The following is a 20986-nucleotide window of genomic DNA, read 5'->3' on the forward strand; positions in this document are numbered from 1 at the left end:
TCACACATGATTAAGTTAATGATCTTGCAATAGATTATCCTATATTATTCTGTCGGGGGAGAGGGGGTCCTAAAATAATCACAAACATCCTCCTACGAGGGAGGCAGGAGGGTCAAGAAGACAGAGCAAGAGATGTGATGATGGAGGAGGAGCCAGAGGAGATGTAATGATAGAGAGTAAAGTGATGTGAGAAAGAGGCCACCAGCCTCCAGAAGCTGGAAAAGGCAAGGAACAGATTCTGCCATGAAACCTAAAGAAGGAACAAAGCCACGATGACACCCTGATTTTAGGACTTCTGAACTCAGAACGGTAAGATAATAAATTTGTATTGTTTTAAGCCACTAAATTTGTGGTCATTTGTTACAGTTCAGCAAGAGGAATACCGGTATATGCTTAGGCCTGGAATGCTGAGTAAAAGTAAAAATATTTTAACTATAATTTCTATCCTGACTTCCCCTCTGTTGTAATTTTTCTCATGTCACAGACATTTTGGGATGCTAGATAAAAGGAAGTTGCATAGGAATATGTTTATTATAGGTGTAGTGGAATATATTTATATGGGTTGCAATTATGTCTGCATATAGTTAACTCATTGCTAGCCATCTAGTGTAGAGATGACTTCCAGAAATATGCCCACTGCTCATTGTGCCACCCCCCCTGACCATTAGGACATGAAGGTGCAGGGCCAGAGGACATAGTGGGACATGAACAGGTTCATTGGTTCCCAGCACCAGAAGTATTATGTGGAGGAGGAGAAATAAGGCTTGAAATGTATTGGGCCACAGCTTTTCCAAAATATGACAACAATCCTAAAATTTTACAAGGTGTAATTGAAAATTGTAAGGCTAAAATAAATGTTTCTGAACTAGCAGTGATAAAATCCATGGTAGATAAAAGATTGGATTATTTGTTTATTATCTCCATAGAAAATGATATTACAAAGTATTTGTCATGTGAAAAGACTGTCAAAGAGCATGGAGCAAAAATGCATGGGGAAAGGAGCATCATAAATGTGTGTTATGCAATTTTTTTGGATCTAATGGTGTTTATGGCACTTATAGGCTTTTAAAATTATATTTTATTAATTTTAATTTGTAATTTAAAATTCATAGTTTCTTTTTTCATTCACTTATGTACTTAATTGTGTGTTCCTATTGTGTATTATTTTTTTTGAAAGAGGGTATCCCTAATTGGCAAGTTCAGATCCTACTTCTGGCCTATATCTTTAAAGTTTACCCAGAAACCAACTCCTTACCACCTCACTGATACTACCCCAATTCAGGACACTGTAACTTCTTGCCTGTATTATTGCAACAACTTCTTAATTGGTCCCTTAAACTCCACCTTGCCCCACTTTCTAACTATTCTCCCCACAGCAGTCAAAGTGATCCTGGCAATGTAATGTGATATAATGTAATATAATGTGATGTAATATAATGTAAATTAATGTAATATAACATACTGTAACCTAGTGCAATCCTATCTAATAAAGAGGTGATATGCAAATTGACCATCACTCCAACACACAAGATGGCCACCCCATGTTGTCAAAGATGGCCGCCACAAGATGGCCAGCAGGGGAGGGCAGTTGGGAGGGACCAGGCCTAAAAGGGAGGGCAGATGGGGGCGATCAGACCTACAGAGGAGGGTATTTAGGGGTGACCGGGCCAGCAGAGGAGGACAGTTGGGGGGGCCCGGGCTAGCAGGAAAGGGCAGTTGGGGGGAACGGGCCAGCAGGGGAGGGCAGTTAGGGGTGACCGGGGTGGCAGGGAAGGGCAGTTAGGGGAGACTAGGCCTGTGGGGGAGGGCATTTGGGGGAACCAGGCCTGCAGGGGAGGGCAGTTGGGGGAGACCAACCCTGCAGGGGAGGGCAGTTGGGGGGAACCAGGCCTGCAGGGGAGGGCAGTTGGGGGGGGGGGACTAGGCCTGCAGGGGAGGGCAGTTGAGAGTAACCAGGCCTGCAGGGGAGGGCAGTTGGGGGTGACCACGCCGGCAAGGGAGGGCAGTTGGGGGCGACCAGGCCTGCAGGGGAGGGCAGTTGGGGGCAACGAGGCTGGCAGGGAGGGCAGTTAGGGGTGACTGGGTCAGCAGGGGAGGGCAGTTGGGGGCAATCGGGCCAGCAGGGGAGCAGTTAGGCATCGATCAGGTTGGCAGGGGAGTGGTTAGGGGGTGATCAGGCTGGCAGGCAGAAGCGTTTAGGGGCAATCAGGCAGGCAGGCAGGCAAGTGGGAGCCAGCAGTCCTGAATTGTGAGAGGGATGTCCGACTGCCTGTTTAGGCCCGATCCCACCGGGTTCGGGCCTAAACAGGCAGTCGGACATCCCTCGAGAGGTCCCAGATTGCAGAGGGTGCATGCTGGGCTGAGGGACACATCTCTCCCACCATGCACAAATTTCGTGCACTGGGCCTCTAGTATAATATAATGTAACAATGTAATGGTTCTACTTGTTCAAAATCTTAAAATGTCTTACAGGATTCTCTCTACTCCATATCCCAACCCACTCCATTCCCTAATAATTTATCACCCCCTCTCCTACTTAATCTATTCTAGCCATTCTAGTCTTCTTTTTTTATTGTTAATCCTCACCCAAGAATATTTTTCTATTGAGTTTTAGAGAGTGGGAGGGAGGGGGACAGAGACAGAGAAGCATTGATGTGAGAGAGACACATCAAATGGTTGACTCCTGCCCACACCCTGACCAGGACAAAGGATCAAGCCTGCAACCCTTGTCCTGAATCAAACCCAGGACCCTTCAGTCTGTGAGCTGATGCTCTATCCACTAACCCAAACCAGCCAGGGCCATTCTAGTCTTCTTGATGTCCACATGTTATGCCTGCTCTCATCTTTGATGTTTGTACTTTTCCTGTATCCTCTTTCTAGAACGATCTTCCACTCAGATATTTGCATGATTTCCTCTCTAGTTTTCTTTAAGTTTTTATTAAAATGTCACCTTCTGAGTGAAGCTTATCTGGCTACATTACCTTAATTACACCACACACACACACACACACACACACACACACACACACACACACACACATTCTTCATACCCCTTTCTTTATATTTTTATATTTCTCCTTGGCATTTTCATTCTTTTAGTTTTGGTTTGTTGTGAAACCTGAAATCAAATAAATTTTTTTTCTGTTAATTCAATTTCAGGTAATAAATCCAGATATTACCAACTCAGTATGCAAGTCAGGAAGATTCCAGTTTGAATTTGATTATTCTAAATGCAATTTATGTTTGTTATTTAGGTGATTCACAATCCCTATTCACAACTCAAGAATGTTCTCCTAGGTGTGCTCCATGATTACATAATCTCCTGTTTTCTTTGTGAAGCCTTGATTTTAAATTTGTACTCTTATTTAATGTAGTTTACCCTGGTTCAATCAGGGACTATTTGTTTTTTCTTTAATTTCTCTGGTAGAATTGTTGATAGCATCACCAAGGTACTTGACTACATTGAAATATATGCCATCCTCAGAACAATTTATTTATGGAAAGGCAAACAGAGCTAATTAGTTTCATTCATAGTGCCCAGTTATGATACTGAAGTAATAAGAAATGGCAATGAGGGAAAAGCTGCTTCGTTTGAAAACAAAGGCACAGGTGACTTATTTTATTGCTACGAAAGGGAAAGTTTGAAAGCAAGACAGTAAGTTTCTTTATTTGTATGTGTGACATTGGAAATTGCTTATTAAAACCCTAAGTAGACAGATGTTGTATTTATAAACGTGGACACCCCAATGTGATCTTCCTGTGATAAAAAGCCTTCAGAATTTTTTTCAGTCAGAAAATACATTTTGTTTGAATGATTCATCAAGGATTCCTTTCAAATTTCAGAGTTAATGGAAATACAGTTTTATTTATTTATTGGGCACAGTTACAAATTTTGTACTTTTAATTTTCATGGAGAAACTCATTTGGAAGTGTGTCTCAAAGTGAATTGAAATTGATTCCTCAAAAGATAGCTAATTACAGAACGACGGCTTTTCAGATAAAGTGTTTCCTCTACTGTAGAATTGGAGGAAATACTTTAATTTCCTATTTATGTAGGCATAATTTTGAAGATGAGAATTAGCTGAACTGTTCATTTTTATTTTATTTATTTCTTTTTCTTTTTTTCTTTATTGATTAAGATATTACATATGTGTCCTTATCCTCCAATTGTCCCCCCCACTCCCCACTCATGCCCTCACCCCCCTGGTGTCTGTGTCCATTGGTTAGGCTTATATGCATGCATACATGTCAAACCTCAGAGGGAAGGTAGGGGAGGGTGGGGGTAAGGGGGAGAGATCAACCTTGATCTCTCCCCCTTACCCCCACCCTCCCCTACCTTCCCTCTGAGGTTTGACGGTCTGATCGATGCTTCTCTGTCTCTGGATCTATTTTTGCTTATCAGTTTATGTTCATTATATTTCACAAATGAGTGAGATCATGTGATATTTATCTTTCTCTGACTGGCTTATTTCACTTAGCATAATGCTCTCCAGTTCCATCCATGCTGTTGCAAATGGTAAGAATTCCTTCTTTTTTTTACCACAGCATAGTATTCCATTGTGTAGATGTACCACAGTTTTTTAATCCACTCATCTGCTGATGGGCACTTAGGCTGTTTCCAAATCTTAGCTATGGTAAATTGTGCTGCTATGAACATAGGGGTGCATATATCCTTTCTGATTGGTGTTTCTAGTTTCTTGGGATATATTCCTAGAAGTGGGATCACTGGGCCAAATGATTCACTTTTAAAATCAAATCATTCCTCATTCAGTCATTCAGAAATATTTATCAAGTGCCAGTTGGGAACCTGGTGCTCTGCTAGGAACAGGGAAAGCTTTCTGGAGAGAATGATACTGCAAGTGAGTTGGCAAAAATAAACATTTGTTTTACTTTAAATGTTTAAGCTATTTCCTTTCAGCTGTGGGCCCACTATATTCTGCTTGTAATTTCGAGATTAGCATTTCTTTTTGGACAGGCAGCTCTGTGACAGGCACTGACAATTGAGTGTGCTGGAGAGAGACTGGGAGGCCAGAGGAAGAAGATGGGACTTGCTCCTTGTTTTACTTCCTTGTCATTTTAGCATCTGAACAGTAGCATCAATGGCAACAGTTCTCCTTGTAGCAACAATGAACCTCAGCAACAGCAGTTGTGTGTACTTTGTAGTTTTCCACACAACTAGAACCAACCTTATCAGGCCCCCTAAGTGACACCATTACTTAGCTGGTGTCCTCTATAGATGTCTTTAGGTTTAGGTTTTCCCAATTCCCTACACTATCTTCTCCCATTTGTTCCCTACCCTAGAGATTTTAGCTGCTTCCTAGAGTTATGTCTGTAATCCTTCAGTGCTTCCTTTTCACTCTTTTAGTTCTCTGATGCACAATTAACCATTCTTAATGTGAAACTTTCTTTGTGAAATAATTGATATAGTTTCCACCTCCTGCCTGGACTTTGACTGATACAGAAATTGATGCGCCTGTAATAATTTAAAAAATAAGCTTCATTTCTCAAAAAATTCTTGATATATTAATAACACTTGTCAATGTCTATGAAATATATCTACAATATGTGTCCTTGGACGTTTACAAATGTTAAGAAATGGAAGAGTTAGTGACTAAGATGTTTCCAATATATTCCTTAAAATTGGGGTAGCCAGTTATTTGATGACAAATTGTATTTTATTACTATCTTCTTCTTATAAACTTTACTTGAAGAATAACTGACAAAGTGTGATTAATAGGTGTGGGAAACCTATGCTGTAATCACTCAGAAAGAAAATTACTGCATATGTAAATAAAGTGCTTGCCTCAGTTATACATGAATCCCAGGTAATTAAAAATGCGCCCACCTTGGGCAAACTAGGGAGCTGAAACCATCAGTAGCTATACTTTTTAGTAGAATGAGTTTAATTCTTAAATTAAATTCTTTAATTAAATTCAAATTAATTGTAGTTACAAGTTAAAACATTAGCATAAGTATTCAATTGTTTTAAATTTCTATGAAAGCACATTGGTAGTATTTATATAGTCCAAGCAGATAATCTATGCAATTGTTGATATTTCTTCTTAGAGTTTCTCCATTCTTTATTTATCTATTTGAATTTTTTGTTGAACTCTATGAAATAAAGTTAAGAATGTCAACAAAAATTAATTCATTTTGAATACTAAGGTTAGAAATTCTTACTTCTAGTGCTCTGAAGACTTACTGAGCATTTCCTGATGAGTTCTTTGAACTTTTAAATCCAATCCATCTTTGCATTGTGTTTTTTAAAAACTTAAAATTATTTATTTATTTATTTCAGAGAGGAAGGAAGAGGGAGAGAGATATATATAGAAACATCAATGATGAGAGAGAATCATTGATTGGCTGCCTCCTGCATGCCCCCCACTTGGGATTGAACCTGCAACCCCGGCATATGCCCTAGACCGGAATTGAACCCAGGATCCTTCAGTCCGCAGGCTGATGCTCTATCCACTGAGCCAAACCAACCAATGCTTAAATGTTTCATGTGAAATAATTCTTTTTACTCTTTAAATATTTTTGTTGCTATCACTTAGGTATTGGTTTATTACAATTTATATATATATATATATATATATATATATATATATATATATATATATTTTAATGCAGAATTTGAGTGGTCTATAATTAAGAAATATCTGTCAGTAATTGGTACATTAAATAGTTTAAGGAGTTAAAATATTCTTAAAATGGCCTCACCATTCTGCTTCAAATCCTGAGGAATGAATATTTTTGGTAGAGAGGCCAATATGCTTTCTTTAATGATATAAAATAAACATTTAAAAATTATCACTTATCTGATTACTTTTTCAGAAAAAACTATAAATTAATTAATAAAATGAATTTTAAGATCACATGATATCATACTCATATTCATATTTAATTCAAATTCCAGCAGGAAAGACAGACCATATAGGTAAAAAGCAACATTTAAGGAGATAAGGTCTGATCATTTTCCAAAACTGATGAGAAACATAAAATCACAGGTAGAGAAAGTACACAAGAATAATGTATACAAATCTCACACATGAGCAAGGATTTTCAAAAATCCTAGATAGGCTTGTACTGCATACAGTTTATATAGAAGGTCATTATCATTGTTATATCATGATCATGTTGGATTTATTTCAGAGATTCAAAGGTGGTCTTACATTAGAAACTGTCTCTATATAATTCACAGCATTAATAGATTCAAGGAGAAAAAATGTTATTACCTCGATAAAGGTCAAAAAGCTTTTTATAGAGGTTGGCATCTCCTTATGATAAATTTTCTTAGTAACTTAGAAATAGGAAGAAGGTAAATTCTGAAGCTAAACCAAACTAATAATAAAGAATATTCTTAACAAAACATTAAGTAAATTTCCATTAAAATCAGGAATCAGACAATAAAATTACTTTTCAACTATTCATAGACTTTTGATTCAATACACAGAATAATCTAAAGAATCTAAAGCAATTATTCATGTTACTAGGAGAGTTTAATAGGTAGCTGGATATAAGCAAAAAACAAAAAATCAAATGGATTACTGTACACCTGCAACAAAACAGTTGGAGAGTATAACCTTTGAAAAGTATACTGATAACTACAACAAAAATATAGGTACTTAGGGCTAACCTAAAAATGTGTAAAACTTTTTTTGAAGAAACTTTTAAAACTTAGCTGAAAGATTGAAATAGACAAATAAATTGAGATATTCATGTTGGTTTCTAATGAAAATCAATATCTTAAAAATTTCCATTGTCAACCCAATCAAATTTGATTTATAGAATCTAATAGAATCAATGCATTAAACTAATTCTGAAATTCATATGAAAAACAAATGTCCAACGAAGAAAGTAACCTCTGTTTATATGGAAATCATATGTTGTTAAGAGGTGGCACTCATACTCAGGTGAAAAGGAAGGACTGTTTAATGAATGCTGTTTATAAAACTGAGTATATGTTAAGAAAAATATAATATATGCAATGTAAAGCAATTAAGCTCAAATGGACATAAAGTTGACTATGCATAACGAAACCTCCAAACTTTTAGAAGAAAACATATGAAAAGATCTTGTTTGATTTTGGGGAGGTAAAAACTTCCTAAGCAAGACACACAATGTGATAAACATAAAAAATACATATTTTATTATATTTCAGTTAAGAACTTCTGGTCATTAATGGAAAATATGAAGAAAGTAAAAAGACTGCAGAGACTGGGAAGAGATATCTATACTATATATAACCAACAAAAAATTAGTATGTAGAATATATAAAAGATCCCTGTAAATCTGTGAGAAAAAGAAAACAATAGAAAAAATGGGCAAAAGTACCTAACCAGTTATTTCACAGAAGAGGAAACACATACGGAAAAATCATCAATCTCATCAGAAACCAGAGATAGATAAATTAAGATCATAATGAGATGCCATTGTAGAGCCATTACATTGGCAAAAACAAGAGTTTGACAATGTCAAGTGTAGGTAAAGATGTGAAACATGGGAACTCTTACACATTGCTGGTAAATGAATACAACTATTTTTTTTGAAAAAGCATTATTTTTCAAGTTTCATATATACACAATTTATGATCAGAAAATTCCACTTCTAAACATATGCCTTAGCTAAAGTTTTGCAAGTGTGTCCTTATAAAAGTATTCATAGCAGCAATGTAATTTAAAAAACTGGACAAAAATTATTGTGCATGAAGAAAGGGCAAATAAGTTGTAGTGTAGTCCTATTTTTACAAAGCTTAAGAACAAGCAATGTGAAATAATATAACATTTAGAGATACATACAAATGTAGGGAATGTTAAACAAAATCGAGGATTGTAGTTTCCTCTGAAAATGAGGCAGAATTAGGTAAAAGCATACAGGTAGCTGTAAAGGGTTGGTGATATTCTAGGTCAGTGGTTGGCAAACTCATTAGTCAACAGAGCCAAATATCAACAGTACAACGATTGAAATTTCTTTTGAGAGCCAAATTTTTTAAACTTAAACTTCTTCTAACGCCACTTCTTCAAAATAGAGTTGCCCAAGCTGTGGTATTTTGTGGAAGAGCCACACTCAAGGGGCCAAAGAGTCGCATGTGGCTTGTGAGCCGCAGTTTGCCAACCATGGTTCTAGGTCATAAGAATATGGTGGTGGCTTCACAGGGATACATTTTATTATGTTTTGTAATTTAAAATTATACATGAGCTATATTATTTTAAACTAGAAGCCCAGTGCACAAAATTTGAGCACCGGGGTGGGGGGGTGTTGTCCCTCAGTTCAGCCTGAACCCTCTCCAATATGGGACCTCTCGGGGGATGTCTGACTGCTGGTTTAGGCCCAATCCCACAGGCAGTCGGACATCCCTCTCACAATCCAGGACTGCTGGCTCCTAACCACTTGCCTGCCTGCCTGCCTGATTGCCCCTAACCGCTTCTGTCTTCCAGCCTGATCACTCTCTAACTGCTCCCCTGCCAGCCTGATTAACACCTAACTGATCCCCTTCTGGCCCGATCTCCCCCAACTGCCCTCCCCTGCCGACCTGGTCCCCCAACTGCCCTCCCTTGCAAGCCTGATGGCCCCCAACTGCCCTCCCTGCAGGCCTGTTCCCCCCAACTGCTCTCCCCTGCTGGCTTGATTGCCCCCAACTGCCCTCCCCTGCCGGCCTGATCTTGCACCCAAGTGCCTTCCTCTGCTGGCCAATTTGGTTCTGATTGGTCGGTTTCTATGCCAGTCAGCGTCAAAAGCTCCTCCTCCTAGGCAGCCATTGGCTTCTCACAGTTGATCCAGATTTGGTTCTGATTGGTCAGTTTCTATGCCAGTCAGCATAAAAAGCTCCGCCTCCTAGGCAGCCATTGACTCCTCACACTTCACCCAGATTTGGTTCTGATTAGTCAGTTTCTATGCCAGTCAACGTCTCTGGGACTATCAACTGGGCCTGATCAGAAAGGTGGGGCTGATCAGCAGCCCCAGTGGAGGCCTGGAAAGAAATGGAGGCACAGCTGCTTGCCAGGCCTGGAAAGAAAGAGAGAGGCAAGTGCTGATCAACAGCTGCCAACAGAAGCTATAGATCAGACCCTGCTTCTCTCTCTCTCTCTCTCTTTTTTTTTTTTTTAATATATTTTTTATTGACTTTTCTTTTTTTACAGAGAGGAAGGGAGAGGGATAGAGAGTTAGAAACATCGATGAGAGAGAACATCGATCAGCTGCCTCCTACACACACCCCACTGGGGATGTGCCCGCAACCATGGTACATGCCCTTGACCGGAATTGAACCTGGGACCCTTCAGTCCGAAGGCCAAGGCTCCATCCACTGAGCCAAACCGTTTTGGCTGCTTCTCTCTTCAGGCATCTCTCCGGGCCTGATTCACAGTCCCCACAGCAGTCAGTGCTGGGTCACCACACCTGCAACCACAGCAGTCAGTGCTGGGTCGCCCCGGCAAGCCAGCGCTGACTGCAGGACTGACTTCCGATTGGTCGAGCCTGTGGTTGTTGTGGATGTGATGGACCCAGGGTTTTTACACTGAGTGGTCAGATTATTATGATCTCTGAACACATAATAATCTGGCCACTCAATGTATATATATAGAGGCCCGGTGCATGAATTCATGCATGGGTGGGGTCCGGCCAGCCTGGCCAGGGGGAGGGGACATGGGCGGTTGGCTGGCCTGCCTGCTGGTCGAACTCCTGGTCAAGGGGATAATTTGCATATTAGCCTTTTATTATATAGGATATACACTGAGTGGCCAGATTATTATGCATTCAGAGATCATAATAATCTGGCCACTCAGTGTATATATTAGGATGAATCAAATTTTATATAATAAAATTTCAAGGCTCTTTGATTTTATTATTTTCTCATAAATTTGAGCTTTAATTCAATATTTATTTTTTGGTTATTATTTGACATAACCAAATTAGTCTTCCTAATTCAGCTGCAGAGAAAGTTTATAATTTATAATGCTTATAAAGAATATAATTATTTGAATTGGATAATCATGCTTTAATATAAAATAGAATGTGTACTATAATTCCAATTTGGTAAATAGAAATATCTCTATAAAACATATAACCAGTATATATTACATCAGAGCAAAGTGAAATTTCAAATCTCATTTCTCTGACCTCTATAGCAGGAGATCAAGAAGTCCGGCCTTTTTGGGAACCTCCTCTCCAGTTATTTCTTTTAGGAGTCCCGTTGTGGTGGTGGTGGGGGTGGGGAGACAAAGGAAACTCCCACTTAACAGGAGATACTGTCTCCCACTGTCCATTGTCACTAGGTTGCTGCCCATGTTGCTGTAAGTTGCTGAACTCTAAACTGTACACAGACCACATTGCAGTCTGCTATTTGTCTCCTCTGGGCTTAGCTCTTTTCTTTTTCTGCCTTGCAGAAGACTTTCTTATTTTGCTTCTTAGGACTGACTCTTTTGAGGGCTGCTGAGGGGTCTAAGTGATACTTTCCTTCGTACTATGGCCCTCCCCTTTCCAGTGCAGGGAGGGGAACAGCAAGGTAGTGAGAGAGGCTGGGAGCTAGAAGCTGGGGCTGAATTAGAGGGATGGTCAGTAGGGCTTCACACTGGTTCTGGATCCACCTACTGATGCCATCATCCTCCAGGCTCTGCTGCTCAGTCTGCTCTATATTCTTCTCACCCGTGGCAATTTGCTTTTCAGGGCTCCATTGTTTCCTCTACCAGTTCAGGACAATAGGGACTCAGTTCATTGGATAGATCTCTATATACCTGAAATCTATACCTTCCATAAGGTTTCTGGGCCCTGTAACAACTACTGAATCTGTTTTAGTGGCCCTGACCATTCTATGACTCTGGGAAGATCTGGATCATTATATGATAGTACACAGAGGATTTTAAGGATTGATGTGATCCAATTCCACAAATCAACTTAATAGTGTCCCATCCTACCTGGCTCCAAATAATACACATTATTAAAATACATTATTAATCATCTCATTATTTAATAATCTCATTGAAAGAAAATGAGGGGGAGAGGCAGGAAGAAGACACTAGAAAAATATTAATTATAATCATATAAGGAGATGAGATTGTGGATGACTTTTACTATCATTTTATACTTTTTTAAAAACATAAATTTTAAAAACCATTCATTTATTAATTTCATATTGAAAAAAAAAGCCTTGAAAAATAATTTAAAAAAACAAACAACCACCCAAACATTGCCCGGCTGGCATGGCTCAGTGGTTGAGCATCGACCTATTAACCAGGAGGCCATGACTTGGTTCCTGGTCAGGGCATATGCCCAGGTTGTGGGCTCTATTCCCAAGGTGGAGTATGTAGGAGGCAGCCGATCAATGATTCTCTCTCATTATTGATGTTTCTATCTCTCTCCCTCTCCCTTCCTCTCTGAAATCAATAAAAATATATTAAAAAAAACCCACCCAAACATTAATAACCTATTATGTCCCTAGAAGTTTGCCCAGGATTTTTTGGTGGTTTTCTGCTGTTAGAAACATAAAATAATACCTTCTGTTTAGAATTTTTCATTATAACAAGAGCATCCATAAATAGATATTTCAACTTTGAATCTCATTTGGGATATTTATATTGATTCTTAAGCAAGTAAATTTTTGTTATTCTTATTAGGCTTTCACATTCTAAGGTTTTTAAAAGTTACTTATTGTCATTTTCTCTCCACATTGGTCTCATTACCATGCCACACAAATGAATCATCTAACAGTAATCTCCTGGGTGTCAACATCTAGCTGTAGAATAGAATTTAATCCCCTTTCTTTCATATTACATTATATCCAGAGGCCTCTTATCATAGATAATTCTCTTATTTTTTCATTAAAGGTTGTATTGTCAGAGAAATAATGGTCCCACACATATGACTAATAAAAGCCAGACATTTGATTAAAAGTGAATAACATTAGGAATATGAAGTTCCATAATTATACTTCCCCCACTATTCCAAATAACAGTGTATTATCACATTAAGTGTTCTGGGGTAATTGAAAAAAAATTAAGAAGAGTCTTCTTTGTGACCATTATGGAATATTGGGAGTTCAAAAGTAAAAAATAAATGTTTCTGCTAGGATGATTTCTTAGATACCATAAAGCATAAGTTAAAAAATATTTATTTTAAATAAGTCTATTTTCAAAATATATATATATATGCTATTCATCTTTGTTTCCAAATATCTCTCTATATAAAAGCCTAATATGCAAAATGTCCCCTCGGGAGTTCGACCTATCAGGAGTTCACTCGCTCGCTATGACCTTCGCTGGCCACCAGGGGACGGCGCTGGACGAAGGAAGGCCCTGGCTGGCAGCCGGCAGCTGCTAGGGACCCTACCCATGCAGGAATTTCGTGCATTGGGCCTCTAGTTTATAATAAAACATTGATTCACAAACTACACAAACGAAAGGCTTGCAAAATGATACACCAGATGAAATTAAAATTCACTGAAACACATATTAAGTGTTTATTATAGAGTATTGTGCATGAAATTCTCTCAAAAAGCCTACAAAAGAGATGAGAGTGAGATCTTTGCTTTAGTAAAGAGGATGTTGATGAGAGAGAGTGAGCTACAAACCCAAAGGAACCCACCTAGCCCGAGATGGAGTTAAGAATCAAATCTCAGTTGTCGTGACCCACTGTCTATGGTTTTTCAACTACTAGGCCAAGCTACATCTCTTCATAAAAGTATGGGCAGATCCTAGCTTCCGAAGGACTCATTTTAAAGCTACCAGTATTAACTAGTTTTGCCACTGTTACTGACCATCCAGGCTGCCCTATAACAACGCTGAGTGCATGCAAAGCAGGGCAAACTTGACAGTGAGATGTAGCAGGCAGAGGGAGGCTCTGAACTTTATTTGTCCTTGGCCTCTCTCAGGTTGCCCATCATGTGTACACTTAGAATCTATATACTGGCTATGGGGCTGCTATAGGGGCTATGGTTGTTGAAGAACCCTCACAACAGAAACCAGATGAACTGCCAAGCCTGATGCTGGAAGGAAGACAGGGCAGAGACTCATGTATCTATAGCCAATGAGAGCTGAGTGGTGGCAGGTCCGACAGGTTGGGAACCGCAGATTTAATACGGGAGGCAGGCCCAGCTGCAGACAGCAGCCCAGAGCATGTGCTGCCAGCGTGCTTCTGAAAACCAGCCCCAGGCCAGGATAGTCCCTTTCCTCAGGTCAGAAAGACGGACAGCCTCCTTCCCACATATCCAATTCCATCTTAAGGAGAAAAGTAGGGAAGGCGAGAGGATACACGAGAGACAGAAATTTTATGCAAAGAACATGAGCACAATGTAGAGGAACCATGTAACCGTTAAAGAAGATTAAACTTTTAATCACACAAGAGTAAAAGTACTTTTTTGCCTTCCATAAACAGCTAATCGAGTGTTGGATAATGATCAGGTTAGTTATGGTTAAAGTAAAAAAAAAAAAAAAGTTAATTTCTTTGCACATTCAACATGCAGTGTAATTTACACCGACATCCCTATACATTAGCATTTACTGAGAATCACGTTTTCTAGGTCCGGTACCTGCATTATCTCATTTAATTCTCACACACGCCCTGTATGGGAGGAACCATTATAATCTCCACTTTATAGAAGTGGAAAATGAGGCTTAGAGAGGTTCAGTAATTCACACATGGTCACATCGCTAGCAACGTAGCTGGGAGAGGAAAGCTGATTACTTAACTGTCTTAACTTATGAATAATTAAAGTGCATTTTAGATGAGTTGGATTTTTGATATTTGAAGATGTTCAAGTGGCAGACGTCTGACATAGAAAGCTGGGTGTGCTTGCAAAGGAGTATTTGCTTTCTAATTTGCATTTGAGACTTTAGTCTTCAGGCAAACTTTAAAGGACACTTAAGCCTGAAAGGAGAAATCAGAATTCTGTCATATTTGATTGTAGTGAGGTTGTAACATGTGTTCACTAGGAAGACACTTTCAGTACAATTAGAAATAGAAGACAATTGACGTCTCCTCTCCACTAAGAAGCCTCCAAGGCAGAAGTTTTCAAGGTTTAGATTCTGAGTTAAGTCTTGGTTTAACTCCTGTTAAACCACATTAAAGCCATGTGAGTCGGTGACTACTTTGAGCTCATTTCCATAAAGTTACCATGGCGACGTGTCAAAGTGGGATAAAATGAGATAACCTTTGTCACACACTGAACATGGTGCCTGCCACAAAGCTGGTGCTCAAAACTGTCAAACTGCATCTGCTTATCCCCCTTGTTGTAGTGAATCCTAGTATTACCCAGTTCTCTGTGGCTTACTATAGAGTCAAACAATTGTTTTAATCCCCAGATTTTATTTTGTTTCTATATTTAGCAAATGCAAATGTACGCTTGCTGACTTGATACCTGGGCTACAAGGACAAAGAAAAAAAAATCTCCTGGGGTGTATTTATCAAGTTTAGAAAATGCATTCGCTTACCAGCTCACTGAATTCATTATTTCCTAGGTCAAGTCTTTCCAGCTGGGCCAGTTTGTGCATTGACCTGTAACAGATGGAGAAAAATACCGTTGTGAGGCAAAGCATGACACATTACTCCAAGAAACATCTCACCCACCTCCCTGTTAGATTTACCTGTTTGTACAGTGCACACCAACAGGGGTGCTTTCCAGCAAGAATTAAACTGCAAATAACAGTAAGCTATGCAAACTGCCACCTGAAAACCTTTAGTAGTTTATGATGTTCCCAAATGCCAGTCTAGTTAGAGTACAGGGTTGGCTGCTTTATAAAAACCTGGGAAGCTTGTTAAACATCTACACCAGTAGGAGGTGTGGTTTCAAACAACTATATTTTTAAGTCACCACAGGTTTGGGAACCAATGATAGCCCATTTCCTAGCAGAGCATTCTAAAAAGCCACCATATAGACATAATAGCACCATCAATCTTGTCATTTTCTACTTCCCTACATGAAATTCTGCTATAGACAAACGTTATATTCACTGTCTCCTAAACATATTGGCTGGGATGCTCTGAATAATTGCAGAATCTTGGGCAAGAGATGCTGTCAAAGGTTAGAGATACCTTAGCACATGCTATATGCATCAGCATATCTCAAGCCACTCTCAAGTACAACATGCAACATAAGAAAAGATAGTGTATTTGAGTGTCAAATTTTTACCTCTCCACTGACCAGAATGCTGTCCTTATATATGCTGACTATACAGAAATTCTGGGGACATCATGGACTCAAATCTTAGAAATTTTAGAGCCTTCATCTTTAGAATGGATATAGCAATTATCTTACAGGGCTTTTATGAGCATTAAATGAAATACTAGTATAATCCAGACACTGTCAGGCACTCCAAAATACAAAACTGTGTGTACCCTTTATTCACTCAGCAACTGTTATTGAAAGATCATGCACCAGACAATCTTCTGAGGTCTGGGTACAGCAGTGAATAAATGATACAAAAACTCTTGCCCAAAAGGACTTTATATTGCAGTGGTGGTGGTGGTGGGGGGGGGGAGGGATTACAATTAATGTTGAGTAAAATAAAATAATATACTAGAAGGTTATAAATGCTATGGAGAAACTCAAGTAGTTGAGGTACACAGGAAGAATTTACATGGAGGATTGCAATTTTTAATAGGGGGGTCAGGTAAGGTCTTACTCAAAAGGACAAAATTTGAGCCGAGGCTTAAAAGAAATGAAGGAGCATGCCAATGCATCAACTCTAAAGCAGGGACATATTACTTGCTTGAAGACATCCCAGGAGAGTAGTGTGGCTGAGGCAGAGTGAGGGAGAGGGAGAGCAAGGAGATGATAATGAGGAGGTAGATAAAAGGGGGTCTTAACAGCCCAATGGAGACATTGGCTTTGATTCTGAGTAAGATGGAGGGTCATTGAAAGGTTTTGATCAAAGGTAGGACTGAAGTGACTTGTTAAAAGATCATAGCCTATTCAGGAAACAGCAGGTTAGTAACAACAGTAAGAAATAATAAAAAATGAGACAAATAATAAGAAATCAGGAATAATATGTAGGAAGGGGCTAGATCGTAAGGTCATACATGTCAGGCCAAGGAATTTGAGTTTTAGTTTAAAGGCAATAAAACCTTTAAAATTTAGATAGCAAAGACTTATCAGATTTGTATTTTATAAAGCTCACTCCAGTAGCTTGGAATGGTGTGGATAATGGGGAGAGGATGTGCTAGCAAAGAGGCTAAGTAAAAAATGGCCCTGAAAACCATGGGGTAATGATGATGACCGATTGGATGTGGGAGGTAAAAAAGAGGAAAAATTAAAGATATTTTCCTTTTTTAAAAATATATTTTATTGATTTTTTACAGAGAGGAAGGGAGAGAGATAGAGAGTTAGAAACATCGATGAGAGAGAAACATTGATCAGCTGCCTCTTGCACACCCCCTACTGGGGATGTGCCCACAACCAAGGCACATGCCCTGGACCAGAATCGAACCTGGGACCCTTCAGTCCACAGGCCGATGCTCTGTCCACTGAGCCAAACCGGTTAGGGCTAAAGATAATTTCTTGATTGAGTAGCAGTTGTGGGAATATTGGAATGGAGTGGATCTAAGGTGAAGATAGGTTGGATGTAGTGAATGCTATTTAAAATACTATTGTGACTTTGAAGTGAATGTGAGAGACCTTTATTAGGGAAAATGTGTGTGTGTGTGTTTGAGAAAAAGAAGGAGGGTGGGCATGAGGGAGGGAAAAGGAGAGAGAGAGAGATAGAGAGATAGAGAGAGATAGAGAGAGAGAGAGAGAGAGAGAGAGAGAGAGAGAAGAGCTCAGATAAAAGTCTTGAGTGGAAATAAATATTTAAAAAGTAAGTGGAATATTTCTTCTCCACCTAAAAATTATATCTCCTTTTTAAATACACATACCATTTGCTTTCTTTTCCAGGGTTTATTTGATATTTACCACTTAATTTCTTGAATTATTAGTTTTTTCATGTGTACATGCCTCCTTTCTCCACCAGATCTTAAAATACATTTTAAGATGCTCAGAGGGACTGCCAGCCATCCAGCCATCCGGCCATCCAGAGGTTGTGCAACCTTGGCGGCAACATCTCAGAGAACAGCTGCCTCGCCTCCTGCCAAATCAATCCCACTGAATAGATGCATCTAGTGGGAAAAGTGGTTGGGCCACATGAAAAGAAAATTATATTTTCTTCTGAACCTGGAAACATTAAAGAATGGCAAATTCTTGCAAATCTTGTTTCTAGCAACAAGCAAACAATGAGCATCAAGGCCTTGGAAACCAAGGAGAAGGGTCCAGTGGCCAAGCGTGGCAAGGGAGAGAAATGAGCACAGCAGTAGCAGAGCCACCGGCATGTGACTTGACCCTGTGGCCTTAGGCAACTAATATTTTAGTGAGAACCACCATGACCAGAAGACCAGAGGCTGGTCTTCCTTCCTTCCACAATTTTCTGGATTCTGTGAACTTCGTGGCTCTCACGGTCTCCTAGGAAGGTATTGTACAAACCTGAGAACAGATTTTTCCCCCCCTAGTTCTAGTGATGGATGACCAAGACAAAATTAATTTTATTAAATGAATAAATGAGTTACACCTTGTACTTGGGTATCCTAAAGCAAATTTCATTAGTTAAAGGATTTACTTCTTTTCTAGGTTAAATATTAGTGACCTCTTAATCATCCCTTGTGTGATAAGATTTTCAACCCCCTAAACACCTGATCATCTCCAGTGGTTCTCAACCTTCCTAATGCCTCGACCCTTTAATACAGTTCCTCATGTTGTGGTGACCCCAACCATAAAGTTATTTTCGTTGCTACTTCATAACTGTAATTTTGCTACTGTTAATGAATCGTAATGTAAATATCTGTGTTTTCCGATGGTCTTAGGCGACCCTGCTAGCGGTTCTCAACCTGTGGGAATAGTTCTGAACTATTTTCTGAAGCTTAAGTTCAGTTACTTAAAATATATTTTCTTCTATTTTAATTTTATCTTATTTTATTTTTCATGCTCTTAGTTTCCATCATTGTTTAATTGTTATCACCAAAGTTTCCTTTCATCATTACCTTCTCACTTCTGTTTTTGAAGTTATCTGTCCAATATGACTTTATATCTTTAAGATTACTACACTTTTACTTTTGTTTTTGAAGATGTCATTCAATATTATTTCTTATGTTTCGCACCTTTCAAATGGACTGTTTTTACCCCAAGATTTTATCCAGTCTGTAACATAGCCTTTTGCTTTTCTGGATCATGTGCTAGTTGCTAAACTATAATCATTCTGTCAAATTGTTCAAAAAAAAAAACTGTTCCTTTCAGATGAACATATGAAATACGTTTTTAATTCCATCAGGATACAAGTAAGTAAAGCTTTGCCAGATAAATAAAATAGAACTCATGGCATTTTTATGGTAGTAGTGTCCTTTTCTGAGCATTCATTCACTCAGTTTGTGATTGTTATGGCAGGTACCATGTGGATATTGCAGTTACAAAGATTTCTGGGACTCAGTGTTTCCCAACTGCGGAACTATTGACATTTTGACTGATTACTTCTTTAATACAGGGCCTAGTGTGAGCTTTGTAGAATGTTTACCACATCCCACACAGTCTGTACTCTGAAAGACTTATTTTCCAAATGGGAATGACCTTTAAATGAATAGTTACTTCACAGGGTGGTAAGTGCTAGGATAAAAGTATGTATAGATTGCCATAGGAGCTAAAAAAAAAAAAAAAAAAAGAACACCTAGCAGTTGAGTAATTATGGGAAACTTCAAGAAGAGCTGACATTTCTGCTGGGTTTTGTAGAACCTTACTCTATGAATCACATGTATTTGCACATATAAAAAGAAACAGTGAAAATAATAAGAGTACAATATTAACACGTGTCCTCAAAGGAAGTAAAATAAAATACTTTGCTCCACAGTAACTCTAAAAATTCCCAATAGACTTTGTTGCAGGAAACCCTATGGTCCTACCCTCATGGCTGGCTAAGGGGACTTCTGGGGTGCAGTGATTTTGTGCACCATAGAATGGCTAGCAGCATCCAAGGGCTCTACCTACCAGACAGGAGTAGCACCATCCCCAATTTTCACAACCAAAATATCTTCAGGTATTTTCAAATGTGCCCTGGGTTGGGGTGAGAGGGCAAAATCACCTTGAGCTGTGATCTGTTTTGCTAGAGAAATACTTTAGGCCTTTATCTCCTCACTTTACTGGTTAGGAGGAGGTGACCTTTTTATCTCCATTTGTTTACCTCCTTGCTAGGTGGATTCCCATGTGGCCTGCTCTTATGCAATTCAGCCTGCTGGAGAGATGCATGCATTTGACTTTGCACCTACTTCCTTACAGCAAGCACATGTGGATCTAGGCTTATCTTTTTGTCCCCGCAGGGATCCAAAGGGTGTGATTTCCCCTTACAAATGACTAGCCTTGAAGACATGATGGCCACCATAGGTCAGCAAGCAAATGTTAGGACCTGGTCACAAATTTAGGCCATGCCCTCAGTCAGTAATAGTGAAAATTTGACCTCTATCTAGCTGAACCTAATATCTTGCTGATTTGTAAGTTTACCTAGTTATCTACTGGAGAAATTCTAATATAATTGGTTGTATTTAATAAAGTTTACTGACCTATGGTCATATTATATATGTAAAATGGTAGAAATGCGTAAAATTTGATTGTTACTCTTATCATTGCTATCTCTCCTGTTTATCATGTTCTTTTCCCATAAATATCAGAGCTAATACCTTTTTCTCATCTCACCTCATGTTTCCTTTTAAGATAGTCCATCCCCACTACCCAAACTAAAGTCTCCTTTTTGCCTTCACTTTGTATATTTTTAGCCTATTTCATTTTCTTCTTAACCTTTACCACTGAAAAATATCATATGTTTATATGTTAGCGAATTAATTTCGCCCTGCTAGATTTAAGCTCCATGAGGGAAAGTAACTTGCCAATCTTATTCACACCATAAATAGCTTCCCAATCACTGTTTGTTTAATGAAGATATTCGTATATGCATACATGAATTATTCTTTACCAGTGAGAAGTCTGAAT

General features: G+C 38.9%; 1 protein-coding gene across 1 annotated transcript in view; it reads right to left on the reverse strand.

Moving 5' to 3' along the window:
• LRRC7 (leucine rich repeat containing 7) overlaps window positions 1-20986 on the reverse strand; it is a gene marked incomplete at its 3' end in the record, with an annotated part of 1171300 nt that overhangs the window by 160285 nt on the left and 990029 nt on the right. Inside the window, exon 17 of the mRNA XM_079777586.1 lies at window positions 15420-15483. Within this exon, the coding sequence (XP_079633712.1) occupies window positions 15420-15483 (64 nt within the window). The remainder of the gene's footprint in view (window positions 1-15419; window positions 15484-20986) is intronic.

Source organism: Cnephaeus nilssonii (genome assembly GCF_951640355.1).
Source record: "Cnephaeus nilssonii genome assembly, chromosome: 7".
NCBI classification, from domain to species: domain Eukaryota; kingdom Metazoa; phylum Chordata; class Mammalia; order Chiroptera; family Vespertilionidae; genus Cnephaeus; species Cnephaeus nilssonii.